General features: G+C 44.0%; 1 protein-coding gene across 1 annotated transcript in view; it reads right to left on the bottom strand.

Moving 5' to 3' along the window:
* The window catches only part of LOC109878325 (citron Rho-interacting kinase), a 119281-nt gene that overhangs the window by 6323 nt on the left and 86240 nt on the right, over positions 1-26718 (bottom strand). The window contains exons 17-29 of the mRNA XM_031819239.1: positions 26177-26370; positions 25968-26103; positions 25782-25886; positions 25289-25429; positions 19989-20099; positions 17995-18214; positions 17681-17851; positions 8879-9052; positions 8552-8732; positions 8181-8269; positions 7214-7318; positions 6882-7051; positions 348-428 (exon numbers count right to left, since the gene is read on the bottom strand). Coding sequence (XP_031675099.1) covers positions 348-428; positions 6882-7051; positions 7214-7318; positions 8181-8269; positions 8552-8732; positions 8879-9052; positions 17681-17851; positions 17995-18214; positions 19989-20099; positions 25289-25429; positions 25782-25886; positions 25968-26103; positions 26177-26370 — 1878 coding nt within the window. The remainder of the gene's footprint in view (positions 1-347; positions 429-6881; positions 7052-7213; positions 7319-8180; positions 8270-8551; positions 8733-8878; positions 9053-17680; positions 17852-17994; positions 18215-19988; positions 20100-25288; positions 25430-25781; positions 25887-25967; positions 26104-26176; positions 26371-26718) is intronic.

The following is a 26718-nucleotide window of genomic DNA, read 5'->3' on the forward strand; positions in this document are numbered from 1 at the left end:
AAAATGGCTTAATGACAACAAAGTCAAGGTATTGGAGTGGCCATCACAAAGCCCTGACCTCAATCCTATAGAAATTTTGTGGGCAGAACTGAAAAAGCGTGTGCGAGCAAGGAGGCCTACAAACCTGGTTACTACATGATTCCATATGTTATTTCATAGTTTTGATGTCTTCACTATTATTCTACAATGTAGAAAGCATTAAAAATAAAGAAAAATCCTGGAATGACCAGGTGTGTCCAAACTTTTGACTGGTACTGTGTGTTAACAACACAGGGAAAAAACAAATCTACCCATAACACTCAATGGCTGGTTGGCTGTTGCCCAATATATGCTTGCCATTATATTACCTGGTCTGTGAGGGGGAGAGTACAGTTGATGTCAAGTCTGTCATCACCCTCCAGCTTCAGCAAGGAGTTCCCCAGCAGTTTCTGGTGGACGGGGGAGAAAAACAGAGGTCAGGAGGCTTAGCTTCAGTCAAGTCGGGAATCTGTCAGGGTTTGTATAGGAACAGAGAGAGAGGGGGTCTATGGGCAGGTAGGTTGGGATTGAGACAGTGTATTAAAGAGAGGCAGTGTATTCTGGCAGAGTGAACAGGGGGTAGAGAGACAGTGTATTCTGGCAGAGTGAACAGGGGGTAGAGAGACAGTGTATTCTGGCAGAGTGAACAGGGGGTAGAGAGACAGTGTATTCTGGCAGAGTGAACAGGGGGTACAGAAACAGTGTATCCTGGCAGAGTGAACAGGGGGCAGAGAGACCGTGTATTCTGGCAGAGTGAACAGGGGGGAGAGAGACAGTGTATTCTGGCAGAGTGAACAGGGGGTAGAGAGACAGTGTATTCTGGCAGAGTGAACAGGGGGTAGAGAGACAGTGTATCCTGGCAGAGTGAACAGGGGGTAGAGAGACAGTGTATTCTGGCAGAGTGAACAGGGGGTAGAGAGACAGTGTATTCTGGCAGAGTGAACAGGAGGCAGAGAGACAGTGTATTCTGGCAGAGTGAACAGGAGGCAGAGAGACAGTGTATTCTGGCAGAGTGAACAGGGGGTTGAGAGACAGTGTATTCTGGCAGAGTGAACAGGGGGTAGAGAGAGAGTGTATTCTGGCAGAGTGAACAGGGGGTTGAGACAGTGTATTCTGGCAGAGTGAACAGGGGGTAGAGAGACAGTGTATTCTGGCAGAGTGAAAAGGGGGTAGAGAGACAGTGTATCCTGGCAGAGTGAACACAGGGTAGAGAAACAGTGTATTCTGGCAGAGTGAACAGGGGGAAAGAGACAGTGTATTCTGGCAGAGTGAACACATGGTAGAGAGACAAGTGTATTCTGGTAGAGACAGTGTATTCTGGCAGAGTGAACAGGGGGTAGAGAGACAGTGTATTCTGGCAGAGTGAACACAGGGTAGAGAGACAGTGTATTCTGGCAGAGTGAACACAGGGTAGAGAGACAGTGTATTCCGGCAGAGTGAACACAGGGTAGAGAGACAGTGTATTCTGGCAGAGTGAACAGGAGGTAGAGAGACAGTATATTCTGGCAGAGTGAACAGGGGGTAGAGAGACAGTGTATTCCGGCAGAGTGAACAGGGGGTAGAGAGACAGTGTATTCTGGCAGAGTGAACAGGGGGTAGAGAGACAGTGTATTCTGGCAGAGTGAACAGGGGGCAGAGAGACAGTGTATTCTGGCAGAGTGAACACAGGGTAGAGAGACAGTGTATTCTGGCAGTGTGAACAGGGGGCAGAGAGACAGTGTATTCTGGCAGAGTGAACACAGGGTAGAGAGACAAGTGTATTCTGGCAGAGTGAACAGGGGGTAGAGAGACAGTGTATTCTGGCAGTGTGAACAGGGGGCAGAGAGACAGTGTATTCTGGCAGAGTGAACACAGGGTAGAGAGACAAGTGTATTCTGGCAGAGTGAACAGGGGGCAGAGAGACAGTGTATTCTGGCAGAGTGAACACAGGGTAGAGAGACAGTGTATTCTGGCAGAGTGAACAGGGGGCAGAGAGAAGCTACAGGGTGGGAGAAGTGAAAGTTGATGGTACTACCAGACCACTTGTCCTGGCTACAGGAAGGCCTATCACAAGCATAGGTCTGGTTATATCCATGTAATAGGTTTGTGATGAGTCTATGTTCATTCATCTTGAAAGTTCCACACCTCGCAGAACATCAGAAATCTAACATTTATGTGAATCAATATCCAGCAAAAAGACTACCAAATGATCTAATCACAATACATCTAAGCAAAGATATTAAACAAAACACAATCATGTCTGATAGTTGCCAGTTGATAGTTGATAGTTGCCTGATAGTTGCTATAACAGTCAGACAATCACAGTAAACACAACGCTGATATGAAAATAGAGGAAACAATAGTAAGGACTGTGGGAAAAACAGCGTGTGGTCACAGCAGGAAAGATGAACACACATTCAAGACAAACATGCACAGCATTGTTCTCAATATTGTAATTCTAATGTAGTACTGTAATTGAAAATGTATTGTGATTGTAATTTCATTGTAATTGTCTGTATTAAGTGGCTGTGTGTCTGGTATCAACAGGAAAGCAGATAACAGCAGCCTCGTTGGACTCTTTACCTGGACCAGAGGAGGCAGAACCATCTGTCTTTTGGACACAGCAGCCGATGTGCAGTGAAACCCCATAGAACGGGCAGAATAGAGCAAATCGACGAAACATGCCCACATACAGGGACATACAGTATGACATGATGAAAAAGCAACAAACAGGTGTGAGAGAAAGAGAGAGCGAAAGAGACAGAGAGAGAAGAAGAGGGACAATTAACGACACATTCAGTACAATAGACATCAGAGGTTGCTCACAAAACTTTACAACTGCAGTAAATTTACCACCCAATTTTTTTTTTAACCACTACAAATCATTCATAAACATTTAATGGATGCATCATATTCATCACAAGTATGCTGTGTTAAAGAAAACAACTGATGGTAATTGTAAATGCACTGTGGTGGTAAAGTATTATGGATAAACCCCATACAGTAAAAAAATATATGTTTTAACCCTTAATGAGTCAGACCTGAGGCAGCTAGACAGAGCAAATACCTTAAAAACATTAGCCAAGGGAAACAAGGGCTATCCACCTGGCAGCCCTGACATCAATGACAGCTATTGGCTGAGGCTATTGTTAGGGTTGAACTGGGATGTAGACATGAAGCTAGGGTTAGCGTTAGGGTTGTGCCCGGGGTTAGGGTTGAACTGGGATGTAGACATGAAGCTAGGGTTAGAGTTAGGGTTGTGCCTGGGGTTAGCGTTGAACTGGGATGTAGACATGAAGCTAGGGTTAGAGTTAGGGTTGTTCCTGGGGTTAGCGTTGAATTGGGATGTAGACATGAAGCTAGGGTTAGAGTTAGGGTTGTGCCTGGGGTTAGCGTTGAACTGGGATGTAGACATGAAGCTAGGGTTAGGTCCACAGACGATGCAATCTCAACCACACTGCACACTGCCCTAACCCATCTGGACAAGAGGAATACCTATGTGAGAATGCTGTTCATCGACTACAGCTCGGCATTCAACACCATAGTACCCTCCAAGCTCGTCATCAAGCTCGAGACCCTGGGTCTCGACCCCGCCCTGTGCAACTGGGTACTGGACTTCCTGACGGGCCGCCCCCAGGTGGTGAGGGTAGGCAACAACATCTCCACCCCGCTGATCCTCAACACTGGGGCCCCACAAGGGTGCGTTCTGAGCCCTCTCCTGTACTCCCTGTTCACCCACGACTGCGTGGCCACGCACGCCTCCAACTCAATCATCAAGTTTGCGGACGACACAACAGTGGTAGGCTTGATTACCAACAACGACGAGACGGCCTACAGGGAGGAGGTGAGGGCCCTCGGAGTGTGGTGTCAGGAAAATAACCTCACACTCAACGTCAACAAAACTAAGGAGATGATTGTAGACTTCAGGAAACAGCAGAGGGAACACCCCCCTAGTTTTAAGTTCCTCGGCATACACATCACAGAAAAACAGAATTGGTCCACTCACACAGACAGCATCGTGAAGAAGGCTCAGGAGGCTGAAGAAATTCGGCTTGTCACCAAAAGCACTCACAAACTTCTACAGATGCACAATCGAGAGCATCCTGGTGGGCTGTATCACCGCCTGGTACGGCAACTGCTCCGCCCACAACCGTAAGGCTCTCCAGAGGGTAGTGAGGTCTGCACAACGCATCACCGGGGGCAAACTACCTGCCCTCCAGGACACCTACACCACCCGATGTTACAGGAAGGCCATAAAGATCATCAAGGACAACAACCACCCGAGCCACTGCCTGTTCACCCCGCTATCATCCAGAAGGCGAGGTCAGTACAGGTGCATCAAAGCTGGGACCGAGAGACTGAAAAACAGCTTCTATCTCAAGGCCATCAGACTGTTAAACAGCCACCACTAACATTGAGTGGCTGCTGCCAACACACTGACTCAACTCCAGCCACTTTAATAATGGGAATTGATGGGAAATGATGTAAAATATATCACTAGCCACTTTAAACAATGCTACCTAATATAATGTTTACATACCCTACATTATTCATCTCATATGTATACGTATATACTGTACTCTATATCATCTACTGCATCCTTAAGTAATACATGTATCACTAGCCACTTTAACTATGCCACTTTGTTTACATACTCATCTCATATGTATATACTGTACCCGATACCATCTACTGTATCTTGCCTAAGCTGCTCTGTACCATCACTCATATACAGTGCCTTGCGAAAGTATTCGGCCCCCTTGAACTTTGCGACCTTTTGCCACATTTCATGCTTCAAACATAAAGATATAAAACTGTATTTCTTTGTGAAGAATCAACAACAAGTGGGACACAATCATGAAGTGGAACGACATTTATTGGATATTTCAAACTTTTTTAACAAATCAAAAACTGAAAAATTGGGCGTGCAAAATTATTCAGCCCCCTTAAGTTAATACTTTGTAGCGCCACCTTTTGCTGCGATTACAGCTGTAAGTCGCTTGGGGTATGTCTCTATCAGTTTTGCACATCGAGAGACTGACATTTTTTCCCATTCCTCCTTGCAAAACAGCTCGAGCTCAGTGAGGTTGGATGGAGAGCATTTGTGAACAGCAGTTTTCAGTTCTTTCCACAGATTCTCGATTGGATTCAGGTCTGGACTTTGACTTGGCCATTCTAACACCTGGATATGTTTATTTTTTAACCATTCCATTGTAGATTTTGCTTTATGTTTTGGATCATTGTCTTGTTGGAAGACAAATCCCCGTCCCAGTCTCAGGTCTTTTGCAGACTCCATCAGGTTTTCTTCCAGAATGGTCCTGTATTTGGCTCCATCCATCTTCCCATCAATTTTAACCATCTTCCCTGTCCCTGCTGAAGAAAAGCAGGCCCAAACCATGATGCTGCCACCACCATGTTTGACAGTGGGGATGGTGTGTTCAGGGTGATGAGCTGTGTTGCTTTTTACGCCAAACATAACGTTTTGCATTGTTGCCAAAAAGTTCAATTTTGGTTTCATCTGACCAGAGCACCTTCTTCCACATGTTTGGTGTGTCTCCCAGGTGGCTTGTGGCAAACTTTAAACGACACTTTTTATGGATATCTTTAAGAAATGGCTTTCTTCTTGCCACTCTTCAGACAAACTGGCTTTCTTCTTGCCACTCTTCCATAAAGGCCAGATTTGTGCAATATATGACTGATTGTTGTCCTATGGACAGAGTCTCTCACCTCAGCTGTAGATCTCTGCAGTTCATCCAGAGTGATCATGGGCCTCTTGGCTGCATCTCTGATCAGTCTTCTCCTTGTATGAGCTGAAAGTTTAGAGGGACGGCCAGGTCTTGGTAGATTTGCAGTGGTCTGATACTCCTTCCATTTCAATATTATCGCTTGCACAGTGCTCCTTGGGATGTTTAAAGCTTGGGAAATCTTTTTGTATCCAAATCCGGCTTTAAACTTCTTCACAACAGTATCTCGGACCTGCCTGGTGTGTTCCTTGTTCTTCATGATGCTCTCTGCGCTTTTAACGGACCTCTGAGACTATCACAGTGCAGGTGCATTTATACGGAGACTTGATTACACACAGGTGGATTGTATTTATCATCATTAGTCATTTAGGTCAACATTGGATCATTCAGAGATCCTCACTGAACTTCTGGAGAGAGTTTGCTGCACTGAAAGTAAAGGGGCTGAATAATTTTGCACGCCCAATTTTTCAGTTTTTGATTTGTTAAAAAAGTTTGAAATATCCAATAAATGTCGTTCCACTTCATGATTGTGTCCCACTTGTTGTTGATTCTTCGCAAAAAAATACAGTTTTATATCTTTATGTTTGAAGCCTGAAATGTGGCAAAAGGTCGCAAAGTTCAAGGGGGCCGAATACTTTCGCAAGGCACTGTATCTTTATGTACATATTCTTTATCCCCTTACACTGTGTATAAGACAGTAGTTTTTTGGGGGAATTGTTAGTTAGATTACTTGTTGGATTATTACTGCATTGTCGGAACTAGAAGCACAAGCATTTCGCTACACTCGCATTAACATCTGCTAACCATGTGTATGTGACAAATAACATTTGATTTGATTTGATTTGATTTTGAGTTAGGGTTGTGCCTGGGGTTAGGGTTGAACTGGGATGTAGACATGAAGCTAGGGCTAGAGTTAGGGTTGTGCCTGGGGTTAGGGTTGAACTGGGATGTAGACATTAAGCTAGGGCTAGAGTTAGGGTTGTGCCTGGGGTTAGGGTTGAACTGGGATGTAGACATGAAGCTAGGGTTAAGGCTACAGGTAGGTTTAGGGCTGGGGTTAGGTTTAGGATTGGTTGAGTGTGTTTGTGTTTATTAGTAAGTAATTATACTCATTTAATTCCACAGTACTGTGGTACTCACTGCATCTGCCTCAGCCTTCTCCCGGGATGCTCGCCCCCCTGCCACCACAGACTCCAGCACGGCCACCCAGCGCTGCTTGTCTGGGAAACTGGGAGCCATGAAGTACAGAGTCTGTCCGGGCCAGCGCGAGGTGTGGGGGTGGGACTCCAGTTTTAGCACATACTGCACATCTACACACACACCACAGCACAGTGAGGGAACAAGGAGACAGTCCATTCCTAAGCAGATCATGATACTAATAAGTAAAGCGCTAATTATAACCAGTTGAGGCACTATCCTAGCTCACCTACTGTGGCAGGGCTTCGCTATGAGTGTGAGTAAGTTTGGTGTACCTGACTTGGCGGTGTTGGGCAGCTCAGATGCCCCTACAGCACCATGCACCATCAAGTCTACATCAGACAGACATAGCTCAAACTCCTCCAACGGCTTCACTGACTCTGAACAACACAAACAGAGAGAAATCAAAATGTACCGAAAACAACACAGACCAAAATACACCACCTGGCAGCCATCAAGAACACTGTTAGCCCAGCGGAATAAGAATTGTGTGTTTTGAAAAATGTTACTTGGAGTTCGACCTACAGTGAGCTCCAAAAGAATTGCGACAGTCACAATTTGTTTCTCGCTTTGGCGCTGTACTCCAGAGGATTGGATTTTGGATTTTAAATGATACAATGACAGTGAGGTTAAAGTGCAGACTGTCATCTTTAATTTGAGAGTATTTGAATCCATATCGGGTGAACTGTTTATGAATTACAGCACTTTTTGTACGTAGTCCCCCATTTTAGGGGACCAAAAGTATTGGGTCAAATTCCCTTATACGTTTATTAAAGTAGTCAAAAGTTTAGTATTTGGTCCCATATTCCAAGCACACAATGATTACATCAAGCTTGTGACTCTACAAGTTGTTGGATGCATTTGCTGTTTGTTTTGGTTGTGTTTCAGATCATTTTGTGCCCAATAGAAATCAATGTTAAAATGACATGTATTGTGTAATTTTGGAGTCACTTTTATTGTAAATAAGAATAGAATATGTTTCTGAACACTCCTACATGAATGTGGATGCTACCATGATTACAGTTAGTTCTGAATGAACCGTGAATAATGTTGAGTGAGAAAGTTACAGACACACAAATATCATACCCCCAAGACATGCTAACCTCTCACCATTACAATAACATGGGAAGTTAGCATTGGGGGGGGGGGGGGGGTATGATATTTGTGCCACTGTCCAAATACTTTTGGAGCTCACTGTATTTCATAATCAAATTTACTATAGGAACATTAAAGTTGTAGGACCTTCTCTGGGCTCTGTTTCGTAGATGGTCACCTTGGTCCCATCCAGCACCACATACTTCTTCTCCCAGCCCTGGCCACGCTTCACATTCCTGCAGAACACACACATGTTTGTCACTGGGCCAGCAGCATAGACTACCACAGAGTCAGACAATCAATACAGATGAGCGTAATGCTGTAGTCTACAATTATACTTCAGCACTAGAGAGCCATCTCAGATGATATCAAATACAGTATGAGGGATCAGCAATCAGTCTACATTGATCAAGGGCAAGCAGACAGGCAGTGTTGATCTATAGTATAGTGCTCTTAGTCAAATCTGTTTTACAGTAATAGAAAGTATGAAGTCCACACACCAGAGTTACCAGACCCACCTGGGCTGCTTCATCCACCCCTCCAGGTGAACATGTCCACTGGCCTCTTTGAGCTGCAGGCAAGGGGAACTGCCTTTGTCCCTGCACAGCCCCTCAGCCATATGCAAGGCACAGTCCCCAGGCATGCCACACGCAGCAGGAAGACAGCGGGAGCATTTTGGATGGCACAAAGCATGACATTCTGAAGGAGAGAAGAAAACACTGAAAGACAAGGACAACCAGAAACACAGTACTGTACAGGCTACCCTTCTGAAAAAGCCTTGCTCAACAGGAATGTGCCATGACTAGTCAACGTGACAGGGAGTGGATGGTTGGAACGTAACATACCGACACAGGTGGCTGCCTGACGACCGAAGTGCACAGTATCCAGACACACAGTACACTTGGCAGCCCTCATGTTGAGTCCCACAGTGAAGCGGTGAGGGGTGTTGTGGTGAACGCTCTCCCTCTGCCTCCCCCTTTCCCTGTCTCTCTGACTGTCCTTCATGCGATGGCCGTACTCTGAACACAGCCAGAGAAGACAGTGATTAGGGAAAGTATCCATAGCAACCACAATGATTGTATGAAAAATCAAATCTGTGCGCCATGCCATGTCAGCTGTGCAAGTGAGGCAACAAACAGGAAGCATCACCAAGACAACGTTCACAAGGATCTGAAGTAAAAAGGTAAATCATATTAATAGCATCATCCACCATCAGTTCATGACTGGAACGTAACACATGCATCCAGGAATCTTCTTATTGAGGGAATTGGATTCATATGTTCCAACAGTGCGGTATAGGCTGAAAAGCTGAAAAGAAAACACCTCTGTGTATGTATGGTGTGCAGGTCTGGGTTGAGTTGCAGGGCAGATAGCTGTGTGAGGGTCAATGGATTGGAGTGTAGGTCAACAGATGTAAAAGAAATTGCTTCAGATTTCCAAAGCTGAGCACTTACAGGGAGGAAAGTTTAGCTCAACAACAGTGAACTATGTATGTAAATGTTTTCATTCTCATCTATCCAAGTAGAATACAGACACACAAACTGTATGTCACAAACAAATAATGGTTCCTTAACATGATAGGGTGATTTTATGTTAGCTGGTAATGTCTAATCATCCAATCTGCTGATTTGAATTTCATTTTTACAATGATTTACCTGACCGCAGCCAGGAATGAGCATTGATACAATATTCCAACATGGTGGTACCAAGAATCATTTCTTTATGATTTGTGTATGTATGTATCTTTATGCATAGACATGTAAAGTTACTTTTGATGAACACCAACTTTAGAAATTGAGTAATTCAGTCAAGGGGCATTACTGGAAAGTGGAAGCTCCAATACAAGCATTAAAAACCCAAACTTAGCATACCATACTCTAACTGTTAAAAAACGTTTTAAAACATTTAGCAGACACTCTTATCCAGAGGAATTTACAGGAGCCATTAGGGTTAAGTGCCTTGGTCAAGAGCACAACAAATCTGCACCAGCAACTTTTCAGTTACTGGCCCAACGTTCTAACTGCTAGGCTACCTGCCGCCCTAAAGATCTGCCATTTGATCCCAGTGCAGAGCTTTTCAAATCTGTCCCATTCGGAGTAGAGGGTTAAAGGGATGGGACAGAAAACCGAGGGCTCCGGAGTTAGGAGAACTTACTTTCAGAAGTGATCCTCCTTCTCTCTGTTGAGTGTGAGAAAAAAGGACAAAGGTCTAAGGCATTAGGAGGAAGATGAATATTTGCAGGATGGTAGTGACCATCAGGAAAGCTTTCCTGGTTACTATTGCAGTTCCAAGTAGCTTTATTATATACTGCGTTATATGGAAATATGGACACATTGCTGAAGCCCACACAGATGTCTCATCTGGTGGTGTGTGTGTTAGCTGTGCATAAGGTCTTTCTGTAAATAACGGAGCCAATGTGTGACATTGGGATACACATTTCTAAATGGTTTGCAACTAATATAAAAAAGATACAGTGGGGCAAAAAAGTATTTAGTCAGCCACCAATTGTGCAAGTTCTCCCACTTAAAAAGATGAGAGAGGCCTGTAATATTCATCATAGGTACACAACTATTGTCCGGGTTAGGGAGGGCTTGGCCGGTAGGGATGTCCTTGTCTCATCGCGCACCAGCAACTCCTGTGGCGGGCCGGGCACAGTGCGCCCTAACCAAGGTTGCCAGGTGCACGGTGTTTCCTCCGACACATTGGTGCGGCTAGCTTCCGGGTTGGATGCGCGCTGTGTTAAGAAGCAGTGCAGCTTGGTTGGGTTGTGTATCGGAAAACGCATGTCCTTCAACCTTCGTCTCTCCCGAGCCTGTACGGGAGTTGTTGCGATGAGACAAGATAGTAGCTACTAAACAATTGAATACCATGAAATTGGGGAGAAAAAGGGGTAAAAATTCAACAACAAAAAACACACAAAAAAATAAGTGTTCATTCGGTATTGTTGTAATTGTCATTATTACTGTAAAAAAAATAATCAGATTAATCGGTATTGGCTTTTTTGGTCCTTCAATAATCAGTATCGGTATCGACTTTGAAAAATCATAATCGGTCGACCTCTAATGTGGAGCACATACTCTAAACCTTGTCATTGCAGATGCTGCCAAATCTTCAAAAGATGCAGTTGGGTTTTTGTGCAAAAGCTCTTCACCTTTTCAGCTGGCACATAAAGATGGAGTGTTTTGAAGAAACACGTGAACATAACCGTGAAGTCATGGAGTGACACAAGATGGGAAAGTAGGCTCCAAAGTGTTTGTGCAATCAGGTATCAGGCTTCGGAGGTATGGGAGGCATTACTGGATGCCAGACATACAATCAAAGATCCTGTGGCCAAAGTGGAGGCACAAGCACGTGTAGAGGAAGTTGGGTCCTATTTGTGAAGAAATGAATGTGGAGGTTGTTCTGAAAGAGAAGATACTGAGAAACAGCAGGAGGCATTTCAGCTATGAGGCTCCTGTTGAACCAGTGACTGATGCACTGAAAAACCTTGAAGTCAACTACTTCAACATTGTGGTCGACTCCGTTGTTGACATCCATGGATGAGAGATTTGAAACACTCAACCAGGTGAAAACCAAATATCGAGTACTGTTGAACTTCAGCACTGCCTCTCAGATGTCCAGTGAATCTTTAAAGGCTCACTGCATGGAAGTTGAAAACTCTCTAACCTTCAGAGATGACTGTGACATCAGTGGAATGGATCTGGCACACGAGATTTAGAATGTACCTGATCTGCCATCAGATAAGATGACTGCCTTTGAGCTGCTTTCCTTTCTCTGTGAGAACAACCTGGAGGAACTCTATCCTAACCTTTGGACGGCCTTAAGAATTGCAGTCACCCTACCGGTAACAGTAGCATCGTCAGAGAGGAGCTTTTTAAAATGAAAGCTCATCAAAAGCTACCGGAGGTCTTCCATGTCACAGGAAGGTTTGAGTGGTCTGGCCATCGTGAGCATTAATCATGAGCGTTTGAGTGGTCTGGCCATCGTGAGCATTAATCATGAGCGTTTGAGTGGTCTGGCCATCATGAGCATTAATCATGAGCGTTTGAGTGGTCTGGCCATCGTGAGCATTAATCATGAGCGTTTGAGTGGTCTGGCCATCGTGAGCATTAATCATGAGCGTTTGAGTGGTCTGGCCATCGTGAGCATTAATCATGAGCGTTTGAGTGGTCTGGCCATCGTGAGCATTAATCATGAGCGTTTGAGTGGTCTGGCCATCATGACGTGGGGAAACACATGTCCTATGATGACTTCCTTGATGATTTTGCCTCGAGAAAGTGCAGAAGGGGAATATGTTGATTGTAAGATAAAAATTCAAGTGTTTACACACTTGGTAACATTTAAGATTGTATGTCAGAAGTGCATGTGTGTAAATGACTGCTTAACTAACTATGTGACATAGTTTCTCCATTTCCTCCAGACAGTCTGGTGATAGACTGGTGCCCATGCTGATGCTGTAAATGCCCAGGCTGTAGAGGGAACCAAAGTTAATCACACAGCTGTATAGGTTTTATTGGACTATTCTGAGACATATAACTACAGCCATAGCCTATAGGCTTATGTTTACATTGTATAGCCAAAGCTAATTGTATAATATTGTGAGGACTGGACTAATTACCAGGCAGCAGAGCCAAAGCTCTATATATTCTACAATTTCTTATGTTAATATTCACTTATCTTATTTTATTCAATAAATATTGTTTGTTTATACCTCATTCTGTTCTGTATAGGTCTACTTATTCTTAGACCGACAGATGGAGCAAACTGTTTTAAAGGAGGGAGGATAGTAGTGGGAGCACTGGGGTCTCAGGTGTGACAATGGCAAATTGTTTACATGGCTCATGGGTCAGGTAGGAGGGCCCCTTAGCAGAATGTTCCTAGGGCCCCAGGGATGTCAGGACCGGCTCTGGTGGTTGCATTGCATGTGAAATCACAACAGCTGTCCGTCACTTGACTGTCATTTGGAAAATTCCTCCCTGGATCCGATGATGTGTGAAAATATCACAGTGTATCTAATCAGCCGGACACCAATCGCGCATCCAACAAGTATTATGCATAGTTATTGAAGAACCACATTAATGACAGTATCGTTTTTTTTTAAGTATCGCGGTAAGGTGACTCTTTCGGTTAGAAGCATTTGATTTTGCAATTGCATTTTTTATTTATTTATTTATTTATTTTACCTTTATTTAACCAGGTAGGCAAGTTGAGAACAAGTTCTCATTTACAATTGCGACCTGGCCAAGATAAAGCAAAGCAATTCGACAGATAAAACGACACAGAGTTACACATGGAGTAAAAACAAACATACAGTCAATAATGCAGTATAAACAAGTCTATATACAATGTGAGCAAATGAGGTGAGAAGGGAGGTAAAGGCAAAAAAGGCCATGATGGCAAAGTAAATACAATATAGCAAGTAAAATACTGGAATGGTAGTTTTGCAATGGAAGAATGTGCAAAGTAGAAATAAAAAGTAATGGGGTGCAAAGGAGCAAAATAAATAAATAAATTAAAATTAAATACAGTTGGGAAAGAGGTAGTTGTTTGGTCTAAATTATAGGTGGGCTATGTACAGGTGCAGTAATCTGTGAGCTGCTCTGACAGTTGGTGCTTAAAGCTAGTGAGGGAGATAAGTGTTTCCAGTTTCAGAGATTTTTGTAGTTCGTTCCAGTCATTGGCAGCAGAGAACTGGAAGGAGAGGCGGCCAAAGAAAGAATTGGTTTTGGGGGTGACTAGAGAGATATACCTGCTGGAGCGTGTGCTACAGGTGGGAGATGCTATGGTGACCAGCGAGCTGAGATAAGGGGGGACTTTACCTAGCAGGGTCTTGTAGATGACATGGAGCCAGTGGGTTTGGCGACGAGTATGAAGCGAGGGCCAGCCAACGAGAGCGTACAGGTCGCAATGGTGGGTAGTATATGGGGCTTTGGTGATAAAACGGATTGCACTGTGATAGACTGCATCCAATTTGCTGAGTAGGGTATTGGAGGCTATTTTGTAAATGACATCGCCAAAGTCGAGGATTGGTAGGATGGTCAGTTTTACAAGGGTATGTTTGGCAGCATGAGTGAAGGATGCTTTGTTGCGAAATAGGAAGCCAATTCTAGATTTAACTTTGGATTGGAGATGTTTGATATGGGTCTGGAAGGAGAGTTTACAGTCTAACCAGACACCTAAGTATTTGTAGTTGTCCACGTATTCTAAGTCAGAGCCGTCCAGAGTAGTGATGTTGGACAGGCGGGTAGGTGCAGGTAGCGATCGGTTGAAGAGCATGCATTTAGTTTTACTTGTATTTAAGAGCAATTGGAGGCCACGGAAGGAGAGTTGTATGGCATTGAAGCTTGCCTGGAGGGTTGTTAACACAGTGTCCAAAGAAGGGCCGGAAGTATACAGAATGGTGTCGTCTGCGTAGAGGTGGATCAGGGACTCACCAGCAGCAAGAGCGACCTCATTGATGTATACAGAGAAGAGAGTCGGTCCAAGAATTGAACCCTGTGGCACCCCCATAGAGACTGCCAGAGGTCCGGACAGCAGACCCTCCGATTTGACACACTGAACTCTATCAGAGAAGTAGTTGGTGAACCAGGCGAGGCAATCATTTGAGAAACCAAGGCTGTCGAGTCTGCCGATGAGGATATGGTGATTGACAGAGTCGAAAGCCTTGGCCAGATCAATGAATACGGCTGCACAGTAATGTTTCTTATCGATGGCGGTTAAGATATCGTTTAGGACCTTGAGCGTGGCTGAGGTGCACCCATGACCAGCTCTGAAACCGGATTGCATAGCAGAGAAGGTATGGTGAGATTCGAAATGGTCGGTAATCTGTTTGTTGACTTGGCTTTCGAAGACCTTAGAAAGGCACGGTAGGATAGATATAGGTCTGTAGCAGTTTGGGTCAAGAGTGTCCCCCCCTTTGAAGAGGGGGATGACCGCAGCTGCTTTCCAATCTTTGGGAATCTCAGACGACACGAAAGAGAGGTTGAACAGGCTAGTAATAGGGGTGGCAACAATTTCGGCAGATCATTTTAGAAAGAAAGGGTCCAGATTGTCTAGCCCGGCTGATTTGTAGGGGTCCAGATTTTGCAGCTCTTTCAGAACATCAGCTGAATGGATTTGGGAGAAGGAGAAATGGGGAAGGCTTGGGCGAGTTGCTGTTGGGGGTGCAGTGCTGTTGTCCGGGGTAGGAGTAGCCAGGTGGAAAGCATGGCCAGCCGTAGAAAAATGCTTATTGAAATTCTCAATTATGGTGGATTTATCAGTGGTGACAGTGTTTCCTATCTTCAGTGCAGTGGGCAGCTGGGAGGAGATGTTCTTATTCTCCATGGACTTTACAGTGTCCCAGAACTTTTTTGAGTTAGTGTTGCAGGAAGCAAATTTCTGCTTGAAAAAGCTAGCCTTGGCTTTTCTAACTGCCTGTGTATAATGATTTCTAGCTTCCCTGAACAGCTGCATATCACGGGGGCTGTTCGATGCTAATGCAGAACGCCATAGGATGTTTTTGTGTTGGTTAAGGGCAGTCAGGTCTGGGGAGAACCAAGGGCTATATCTGTTCCTGGTTCTAAATTTCTTAAATGGGGCATGTTTATTTAAGATGGTTAGGAAGGCATTTTTTAAAAATATCCAGGCATCCTCTACTGACGGGATGAGATCAATATCCTTCCAGGATACCCCGGCCAGGTCGATTAGAAAGGCCTGCTCGCAGAAGTGTTTCAGGGAGCGTTTTACAATGATGAGTGGAGGTCGTTTGACCGCTGACCCATTACGGATGCAGGCAATGAGGCAGTGATCGCTGAGATCTTGGTTGAAGACAGCAGAGGTGTATTTAGAGGGGAAGTTGGTTAGGATGATATCTATGAGGGTGCCCGTGTTTAAGGTTTTGGGGAGGTACCTGGTAGGTTCATTGATTATTTGTGTGAGATTGAGGGCATCAAGTTTAGATTGTAGGATGGCTGGGGTGTTAAGCATGTTCCAGTTTAGGTCGCCTAGCAGCACGAACTCTGAAGATAGATGGGGGGCAATCAGTTCACATATGGTGTCCAGAGCACAGCTGGGGGCAGAGGGTGGTCTATAGCAGGCGGCAACGGTGAGAGACTTGTTTTTTTTTTTTTCATTAATTATTTAGGATTTTTTTTGTGCCCATGAAAACTGTTTTCACCCTGTAACATAAGGATACACGAACTGTTATATAATTACGCTGCATTTCTGAGATGTCTATATAAAAACCTGTCAGACAGCCAGATCCAGGATTCTTACAGGATTCAAGTTCAATGTCTAATTTAACTGATTAATGCTTAATATATGATATAACGACAACTAACGCTGCCATAAATGTACAGAAAAGTAGTGTTTTATGACACACGATTTTGGAATTCATCAAGACACCAACCATGATAAAGGGTTAAACATTTCAATCAACTTGTGAATTGTATTGAATATAGCTATGATCCCCCTTATATCTTAATGTAATGACGTGAAGAAAAATTATTTTTACTTATTTTATTCGTTTTTACTTCACCTTTATTCAACTAGGCAAGTCAGTTAAAGAACAAATTCTTATTTACAATGACGGCCTACCAAAAGGCAAACGGCCTCCTGCGGGGACGGGGGCTGGGATTAAAAATACTAATAAATGAAACAAAAATATAGGACAAAACACACATCACGACAAGAGAGACAACACAACACTACATAAAGAGAGGCCTAAGACAACAGCATGGCAGCAACACATGACAACACAGCATGGTAGCAACACAACATGGTAGCAATACAACATGACAACAACATGGTAGCAGCACAAAACATGGTACAAACACTATTGGAAACAGACAACAGCACAAAGGGCAAGAAGGTAGAGACAACAATACATCACGCAAAGCAGCCACAACTGTCAGTAAGAGTGTCCATGATTGAGTCTTCGAATGAAGAAATTGAGATAAAACTGTCCAGTTTGAATGTTTGTTGCAGCTCGTTCCAGTCGCTAGCTGCAGCGAACTGAAAAGACGAGCGACCCAGGGATGTGTGTGCTTTGGGGACTTTAACATAATGTGACTGGCAGAACGGGTGTTGTATGTGGAGGATGAGGGCTGCTGTAGATATCTCAGATAGGGGGGAGTGAGGCCTAAGAGGGTTTTATGAATAAGCATCAACCAGTGGGTCTTTGCGATGAGTATACAGAGATGACCAGTTTACAGAAGAGTATAGAGTGCAGTGAGTATAAGGAGCATTGGTGGCAAATCTGATGACCGAATGGTAAAGAACATCTAGCTGCTTACCTGTTGATCTATAAATTATGTCTCCGTAATCTAGTAGGATAGGATGGTCATCTGAATCAGGGTTAGTTTGACAGCTGGGGTGAAAGATTACGATAGAGTCTAGAGTCTAGATGTAACTTTAGCCTTCAGCTTTGATATGTGCTGAGAGAAGTACCATCTAGCCATACTCCCAAGTACCTGTATGAGGTGACTACCTCAAGCTCTAAACCCTCAGAGGTAGTAATCACACCGTTGGGGAGAGGGGCATTCTTCTTACCAAACATATCAACAGCTGTAACAAGTTGTCCAATGTAGGTAATCCTCACTGGTACCCTAGTTTATAGAAAGACCCATAGACACTCCCATGTCCACTACTTCTCCAGAAGGACTCACCCTCTGGGGGGGCAGCCTCCTTCCTGCGGCCAGAGTTCGAGGTAGCCAGCAGGTTGCTCGGGCCCTGCTGGTGCTCAGGAGACTTCACCATGGCAGACATCATCATCTGCTGCCGCGTTGTGGCAGGGGTGTCAGGGGTACCACCATGGTCCACAGGTTTGTACTGGACCGCTGGATGTGTGTATAGAGAGAGAGAGAGAAATCATAAATGGAAAGTTTGATGTGCTGCTTGTTGTGAGATAGCATGTGCTGGACCACAGCAGTGGTCTTCAGTGGAATTATTTCCTGTTTATTTGAGATGACAGTGTCCTCACCCTCCTCTCGTAGGGAGCGCAGCTCCAGTCTCATCTTCTGCAGTGCATCCTCCAGCTCAGAGCAGCGGGAGCGCTCCTTGTCCAGGGACACTTTCATGTCACTGTACTGCAGGGGCACCGGCTTCATGGAGGGTGCAGGGGATACCTGCTGGGGCACCTGGGACTGGCCCTGGGCTGCCATGGCAGCCAGCAGGTCCTCTCTGCGCCGCCCAAATAGACCCTGGGACAAACATACACAAACACACACACAACTGTCACTGAAAAACATTCTGAGAAAATATTTGGGCTAAAATGAAAAGGTCCATGAAAAGGTGCTCTAGAAATGGTAATGTACAAGAGGGCAAAAAAGTATTTAGTCAGCCACCAATTGTGCAAGTTCTCCCACTTAAAAAGATGAGAGAGGCCTGTAATTTTCATCATAGGTGCACTTCAACTATGACAGACAAAATGAGAAAAAAAAATCCAGAAAATCACATTGCAGGATTTTTAATGAATTTATTTGCAAATTATGGTGGAAACTAAGTATTTGGTCAATAACAAAAGTTTATCTCAATACTTTGTTATATAACCTTTGTTGGCAATGACAGTGGTCGAACATTTTCTGTAAGTCTTCACAAGGTTTTCACACATTGTTGCTGGTATTTTGGCCCATTCCTCCATGCAGATCTCCTCTAGAGCAGTGATGTTTTGGGTGCTGTTGCTGGGCAACACAGACTTTCAACTTCCTCCAAAGATTTTCTATGGGGTTGAGATCTGGAGACTGGCTAGGACACTCCAGGACCTTGAAATGCTTCTTACGAAGCCACTCCTTCGTTGCCCGGGTGGTGTGTTTGGGATCATTGTCATGCTGAAAGACCCAGCCACCTTTCATCTTCAATGCCCTTGCTGATGGAAGGAGGTTTTCACTCAAAATCTCACGATACATGGCCCCATTCATTCTTTCCTTTACACGGATCAGTCGTCCTGGTCCCTTTGCAGAAAAACAGCCCCAAAGCATGATGTTTCCACCCCCATGCTTCACAGTAGGTATGGTGTTCTTTGGATGCAACTCAGCATTCTTTGTCCTCCAAACACGACAAGTTGAGTTTTTACCAAAAAGTTATATTTTGGTTTCATCTGACCATATGACATTCTCCCAATCTTATTCTGAATCATCCAAATGCTCTCTAGCAAACTTCCGACGGGCCTGGACATGTACTGGCTTAAGCAGGGGGACACGTCTGGCACTGCAGGAATTGAGTCCCTGGCGGCGTAGTGTGCTACTGATGGTAGGCTTTGTTACTTTGGTCCCAGCTCTCTGCAGGTCATTCACTAGGTCCCCCCGTGTGGTTCTGGGATTTTTGCTCACCGTTCTTGTGATCATTTTGACCCCACGGGGTGAGATCTTGCGTGGAGCCCCAGATCGAGGGAGATTATCAGTGGTCTTGTATGTCTTCCATTTCCTAATAATTGCTCCCACAGTTGATTTCTTCAAACCAAGCTGCTTACCTATTGCAGATTCAGTCTTCCCAGCCTGGTGCAGGTCTACAATTTTGTTTCTGGTGTCCTTTGACAGCTCTTTGGTCTTGGCCATAGTGGAGTTTGGAGTGTGACTGTTTGAGGTTGTGGACAGGTGTCTTTTATACTGATAACAAGTTCAAACAGGTGCCATTAATACAGGTAACGAGTGGAGGACAGAGGAGCCTCTTAAAGAAGAAGTTACAGGTCTGTGAGATCTAGAAATCTTGCTTGTTTGTAGGTGACCAAATACTTATTTTCCACCATAATTTTCAATTCATTAAAAATCCTACAATGTGATTTTCTGGATTTTTTTTCCCATTTTGTCTGTCATAGTTGAAGTGTACCTATGATGAAAATTACAGGCCTCTCTCATCTTTTTAAGTGGGAGAACTTGCACAATTGGTGGCTGACTAAATATGTTTTTGCCCCACTCTATGTATTACTGTAATGCACTCTGTGTCACTGTACCTGTATTGTGAGCTGTCCAGTCTCACCTTTTTCTTCTTAGAGCCCCCCTGGTCCACCCTGGCCTGGAGGAAGTCTATGAGTTTGGATTGCTGGGTGATGGTCCCCTCCAACTTCACTTTCTCATGGGAGTACACAGCCTGCAGGTGGAGCTAAGTGAACATTACTAAGGCATTGAATTTCTACTCATGTCTGTCTGTCTGTCTGTCTGTCTGTCTGTCTGTCTGTCTGTCTGTCTGTCTGTCTGTCTGTCTGTCTGTCTGTCTGTCTGTCTGTCTGTCTGTCTGTCTGTCTGTCTGTCTGTCTGTCTGTCTGTCTGTCTGTCTGTCTGTCTGTCTGTCTGTCTGTCTGTCTGTCTGTCTGTCTGTCTGTCTGTCTGTCTGTCTGTGCGTGTGAGTCAAAGCAATTCAAATGTTATCGGTCACATACATATGGTTAGCAGATGTTACTGTGAGTGTAGGGAAATGCTTGTGCTTCTAGTTCCGACAGTGTAGTAATATCTAACAAGTAAACTAACAATTCCCATCAACTACCTAATACACACAAATCTAAAGGGATGGAATAAGAATATGTACATATAAATATATGGATGAGCAGTATATACATATGAGATGAGTAATGTAAGATGTGTTAACATTATTAAAGTGACATTATTTAAAGTGACTAGTGATGTGTGTGTGTGTGTGTGTGTGTGTGTGTGCATCAGTGTTCATTGTGGTACTCTTTTTAGATTTAGTCTAGTCTTAGTCATTTTGACTAAAATATCATTAAGTCACATTTTTTTTCATAATATAATGATTTAGTCTAGTTATTCAAAATGATGAAAATGATGAAAATAGTAAACTAAATGCCCTTCCTTTTTAGTCATATTTTTGTCACATCACATTTGTATTGCCTCATTAATCTATAGTAAACATAAATCGCTGACTTCCATGTGCAAAAACATACTAGCCTTGTCCTACCAACAAATTTTCCGACTTAACATCTGTTGTGGAAATTCTTACACAACGATTCTCTTCCCAACAGCCAAATTGTCAGTAGAACACATTACTCTGCAGCAGATAATACATTGCATACCTTGACAATATTTTCCACAGTGCCACCAACTTTTTCAGTGGCACCAGCCCATGATTTTGTAGCACCAAATTTGTGTTATCATTCATCTTATAAAGTAATTCACAGTGCTTTCGACTGTGTAATTGAGGTGGTAGGCTATTCAATAACTAAGTTGTTTCATCTGACATGTCCAAGCAGGAATTCATGATTCAAGATATTTTGATGTGCAACCTAATTGGAAAAGCATTCCTCATGAAGCTGGTTGAGAGAATGCCAAGAGTGTGCAAAGCTGTCATCAAGGCAAAGGGTGGCTACATTGAAGAATCTCAAATATAAAATACATTTTGATTTGGTTAACACTTTTTTTGGTTACTACATGATTCCATATATGTTATTTCATAGTTTTGATGTCTTCACTATTATTCTACAATGAAGAAAATAGTAAAAATAAAGAAAAACCCTGGAATGAGTAGGTGTGTCCAAACTTTTGGCTGGCACTGTAAGTATTCACACCCCTGAGTCAATACATGTTAGAATCACCTTTGGCTGTGATTACAGCTGAGAGTCTTTCTGGGTAAGTCTCTAAGAGCTTTGCACACCTGGATTGTACAATATTTGCACATTATTCTTTCAAAAATTCTTCAAGCTCTGTCAGGTTGGTTGTTGATCATTACAAGACAGCCATTTTCAAGTCTTGCAATATATTTTCAAGCAGGTTTAATAACAAACTGTAAATATGAAGAAAATAGTTCAATAATGAGCCTAGTTGGTTTTCCCATGGAAAAATACAGGAATCTTCCAGACAAACTAAACACCTTTTTAACCCGCTTTGAGGATAATACAGTGCCACCGACGTGGCCTGCTACCAAGGACTGTGGGCTCTCCTTCTCCGTGGCCGACGTGAGTAAGACATTTAAACGTGTTAACCCTCGCAAGGCTGCCGGCCCAGACGGCATCCCTAGCTGGGTCCTCAGAGCATGCGCAGACCAGCTGGCTGGTGTGTTTACAGACATATTCAATCTCTCACTATCTCAGTCTGCTGTTCCCACATGCTTCAAGATGGCTGCCATTGTTCCTGTACCCAAGAAGGCAAAGGTAACTGAACTAAACGACTATCGCCCCATAGCACTCACTTCTGTCATCATGAAGTGTTTTGCGAGACTAGCCAAGGATCATATCACCTCCCCCTTACCTGTCACCCTAGACCCACTTCAATTTGCTTACTGCCCCAATTGGTCCACAGACGATGCAATCGCCATCACACTGCACACTGTCCTATCCCATCTGGACAAGAGGAATACCTATGTAAGAATGCTGTTCATTGACTATAGCTCAGCATCCAACACCATAGTACCCTCCAAGCTTATCATTAAGCTTGAGGCCCTGGGTCTCAACCCCACCCTGTCAATTGTGTCCTGGACCTCCTGACGGGCCGTCCCCAGGTGGTGAAGGTAGGAAACAACATCTCCACTTTGCTGATCCTCAACACCGGAGCCCCACAAGGGTGCATGCTCAGCCCCCTCCTGTACTCCCTGTTCACCCATGAATGCGTGGCCATGCATGCCTCCAACTCAATCATCAAGTTTGCAGATGACACAACAGTAATAGGCTTGATTACCAACAACGGCCTACAGGGAGGAGGTGAGGGCCCTCGGAGTGTGGTGTCAGGAAAACAACCTCTCCCTCAACGTCAACAAAATAAAGGAGATGATCGTGGACTTCATGAAACAGCAGAGGGAGCACCCCCCTATCCACATCATTGGGACAGCAGTGGAGAAGGTGGAAAGTTTTAAGTTCCCTCGGCGTACACATCACGGACAAACTGAAATGGTCCACACACACAGACAGTGTGGTGAAGAAGGCCCAACAGCACCTCTTCAACCTCAGGAGGCTGAAGAAATGTGGCTTGTTAGCCAAAACCCTCACAAACTTCAACAGTTGCACAATTAAGAGCATCCTGTCGGGCTCAATCACCACCTGGTACGGCAACTGCATCACCCACAACCGCAAGGCTCTCCAGAGGGTGGTGAGGTCTGCACAATGCATTACCGGGGGCAAACTACCTGCCCTCCAGGATACCTACAGCACCCGATATCACAGGAAAGCCAAAAAGGTCATCAAGGACAACAACCACCCAAGCCACTGCCTGTTCACCCTGCTACTATCCAGATGGTGGGGTCAGTACAGGTGAATCAAAGCTGACCCCGAGAGACTGAAAAATAGCTTCTATCTCAAGGCAATCAGACTGTTAAATAGCCATCACTAGCACAGAGAGGCTACTGCCTACATACAGACTTTAAATCATTGGCCACCTTAATAAATGGATCACTAGTCAATTCAATAATGCCACTTTAATAATGTTTACATATCTTGCATTATTCATCTCATATGTTTATACTGTATTTTATATCATCTATTGCATTTGATTTGATTAGCTGAGCTAATGGATGGGCTGGACATGCCGAGAGATGAGTTTGGATTGGTCTGACATGCTTCCGTCTATAACATGAGCTGCAAAGTATGTGCGGAAAATCATGTGTACCGTGGCTTTTTTTGAAAGATATCATGAAAACTGAAAAAGTTTTGCTACTGATCTCAATATTGCTGCCCTGACGTTAATAGCGCTGTTATAGCGGGTTAATAGTGTTGTTGTCACGGAAGAAGTTGAAAGAGTTTTTAAATCAGTGGAATGCCATGTGGAAGCAGAGAGATGATTGCCAAATGCGGAGAGAGTCCAAAAAGAGAACACAGTAAGAAGGCTGTTGTATAAAACCGGATTACATCTTCAACCAGGTTACATCTTCAAACTAAGGGCAACCATGGCATCCATGACAGAGAGAGAAGCGGTCATCCATGTAGACGGATGGGTAAGAGTCTAGCTACATTTTCAAAAATTATACATTTCTAATTTGTCAGAAATTCGTTTTCATTGCAAGTTAAAGTGTACTGTTAGCTAGTTAAAGTTATCTGGCTTGCTCAGTAGCTAACATTACATGTATGATCTGTGTAAGAGCTCTAGAAAGAGGCCAGAGTTGAATTTCTGCCTTTGATGACTGTTCAAATCGATTTTCCCAGTCTGAGTTAGTTTTTTCAGAGATCCCAGTTGTTTTGAATACGGCATTAGAGTTGGGATTATGATTCATCGTTTTAGCTAGCTAGCTAGCTAGATGTCTAAACAACACACTCCACTATGCAAGCAACCATTTCACTGTACCGTTTACACCTTCTGTATCCTGTGCATGTGACAAATAAACAAAGATTTTATTTGATATAGTGTGTGTTTACCAGAGACTGTAACGTAAAGAACAATAAGACCTTCACCAAAGTCAGTTTAGGATATAGGCCAAGGACTAGATACAGTTCATTTTTACTACTACTTTTTGCTACTACTTTCACCACTTTTAGTCTTGAAATCTGTGGTTGTTTACAACACTGTGAATCGTCAAAGAGATGGGTGAGGCTTAAGAGGGTGTGAACGATGCTGACTGGGTGTAGATAAAGAAGAGCTCTCCAGTAGGTGTACCAGAAATTCACGGGCCATTTTCTCAGAAGTGGGGTAACAAGTTTTTCAACTTTCAAAGCAGGATTACTTTCTCAATGTTTCTCAAATGCAGTGTACCATTTTCTAGCTCGGAGTCTCGACACATTACAAATGTGTCTACAGCGCATTTGGAAAGTATTCAGACCCCTTCCTTTTTTCCACATTTTGTTACGTTACAGCCTTGTTCTAAAATTGATTAAATAAAAACATCTCAGGACCTCAGACTGGGGCAAAGGTTCACCTTCAACAGGAAAACAACCCTAAGCACACAGCCAAAATAACACAGCTGCGGCTTCAGAACAAGTATCTGAATGTCCTTGAGTGGCCCAGCCAGAGCTGGACTTGAACCCGATCGAACATCTCTGGAAAGACCTGAAAATAGCTGTGCAGCGACGCTCCCCATCCAACCTGACAGAGTTTGAGAGGATCTGCAGAGAAGAACAAGAAAAAATCCCAAAATAGAGGTGTGCCAAGCTTGTAGCATCATACCCAAGAAGACTCGAGGCTGTAATCCCTGCCAAAGGTGCTTCAAAAAGCACTGAGTAAAGACTATGACTACTTATGTAAATGTAAATTATGGGGTATTGTGTGTAGATGGATGAGGAAAACAAACAATTGAATCAATTTTAGAATAAGGCTGTAACATAGCAAAATGTGGAAAAAGTCAAGGGGTCTGAATACTTTCCGAATGCACTGTGTGTGTGTTTGCTCAAGCATGCGTGCGTAGAGTACCTGAATGTTCTCCAGCTGGTACTCCAGGTCAGTCCTCTCAGTCTTCAGCAGGTCAGTCTGGTCCACAGCATCCTGCAGCCCCTGGGTTAGCCGGAAGATGTGGCTCTTCTGAACATCTAACTGCTGCTGCAGGTTTCCTTGCTGAGGGAGGGACACAAACAGTATCAACAGACATTCTGTGATATTTCACTTCTCACAAGACAAACAAACATACAGGTATGTGACATTATATATATATTTTTTTATTTTACCTTTATTTAACTAGGCAAGTCAGTTAAGAACAAATTCTTATTTTCAATGACGACCTAGGAACAGTGGGTTAACTGCCTGTTCAGGGGTAGAACGACAGATTTGTACCTTGTCAGCTCGGGGATTTGAACTTGCAACCTTCCGGTTACTAGTCCAACGCTCTAACCACTAGGCTACCCTGCCGCCCCATATGATATAAATAACTCAAATATATAACGGGCAGAATAAGAAAAACGTAGCCTACGTCATCCAGCAGCCTCTGCTTCTGCTCACTCTCAGTCTCCAGCTTCTGCTGCAGACTCCTTGTATTCATCTCCAGCATGGCATGCTTCTTCTCCAGGTCATTCAGCTAGAGGGACAGAGACAGGATGTACGGGTCTGCTTTAGACAGAGAGATAGACAGAGAGACAGACAGACACATAAGGCTCACTGTGTCAGAGAGGCTCTCTGCTTTGAGTTTCTGGTCCTTGAGGGCCTCCTGCAGGGCCAGAATCTCAGCCTTGTGCTCCTTCACTGCCTGCTCAATAGACTGACGAGCCTCCGAGTTGCGCAGGTCAGCACGTAGCCTGAAGAGGAATAAGAGAGGGGACCATATGAGTGTGTGTTTGTGTGTTTATGTATGTTGTGTGTGTGTGTTACCTGTTCTGCTTCTCGTTGTCCAGCAGTCTCTGGATCTCCCTGGTCCTCCTCTCAGCCTGGTTCTTCTCTTCCTCCAGGGCTCCCCTCCAGGCATCCCATTGCCTCTCCTTCTCCAGCAGCTCATCATTCAGAGTCTCCAGCTCCAGGACCTGCTCCTCCAGCATGGTGCATGTGGTCTTCAGTGTCTCAATGTTCTAACACAGAACATGGAAAAAATAGGAGGGGTTACGAATAGAAGTCATGCTATTCAACTGTTCAACTAGTCTGTTCTAATGGACAACATGAACATCTTAGAGAGATTGTAAGAGATGAACTTACATGAGACAACTATTTAAGGTACTTTCAGTAGAGTTTTGTGGTCTAAATGATGACTGTTCTGAAGTCAGCCCTCTGAGTAATGGACATAGTATCCCAAACCAACGTCAGTAATGTCAGATTCTGATCATCAGGAACATTGACATTCAATGGGTTGTGCTCCACAGTTAAAAATAGATACAAGTAACTTTGAGAGATAGGGCACATACTGAGCTACGTCTGTATGT

This window comes from Oncorhynchus kisutch, linkage group LG3 (assembly GCF_002021735.2).
Source record: "Oncorhynchus kisutch isolate 150728-3 linkage group LG3, Okis_V2, whole genome shotgun sequence".
Taxonomy (NCBI): Eukaryota; Metazoa; Chordata; class Actinopteri; order Salmoniformes; family Salmonidae; genus Oncorhynchus; species Oncorhynchus kisutch.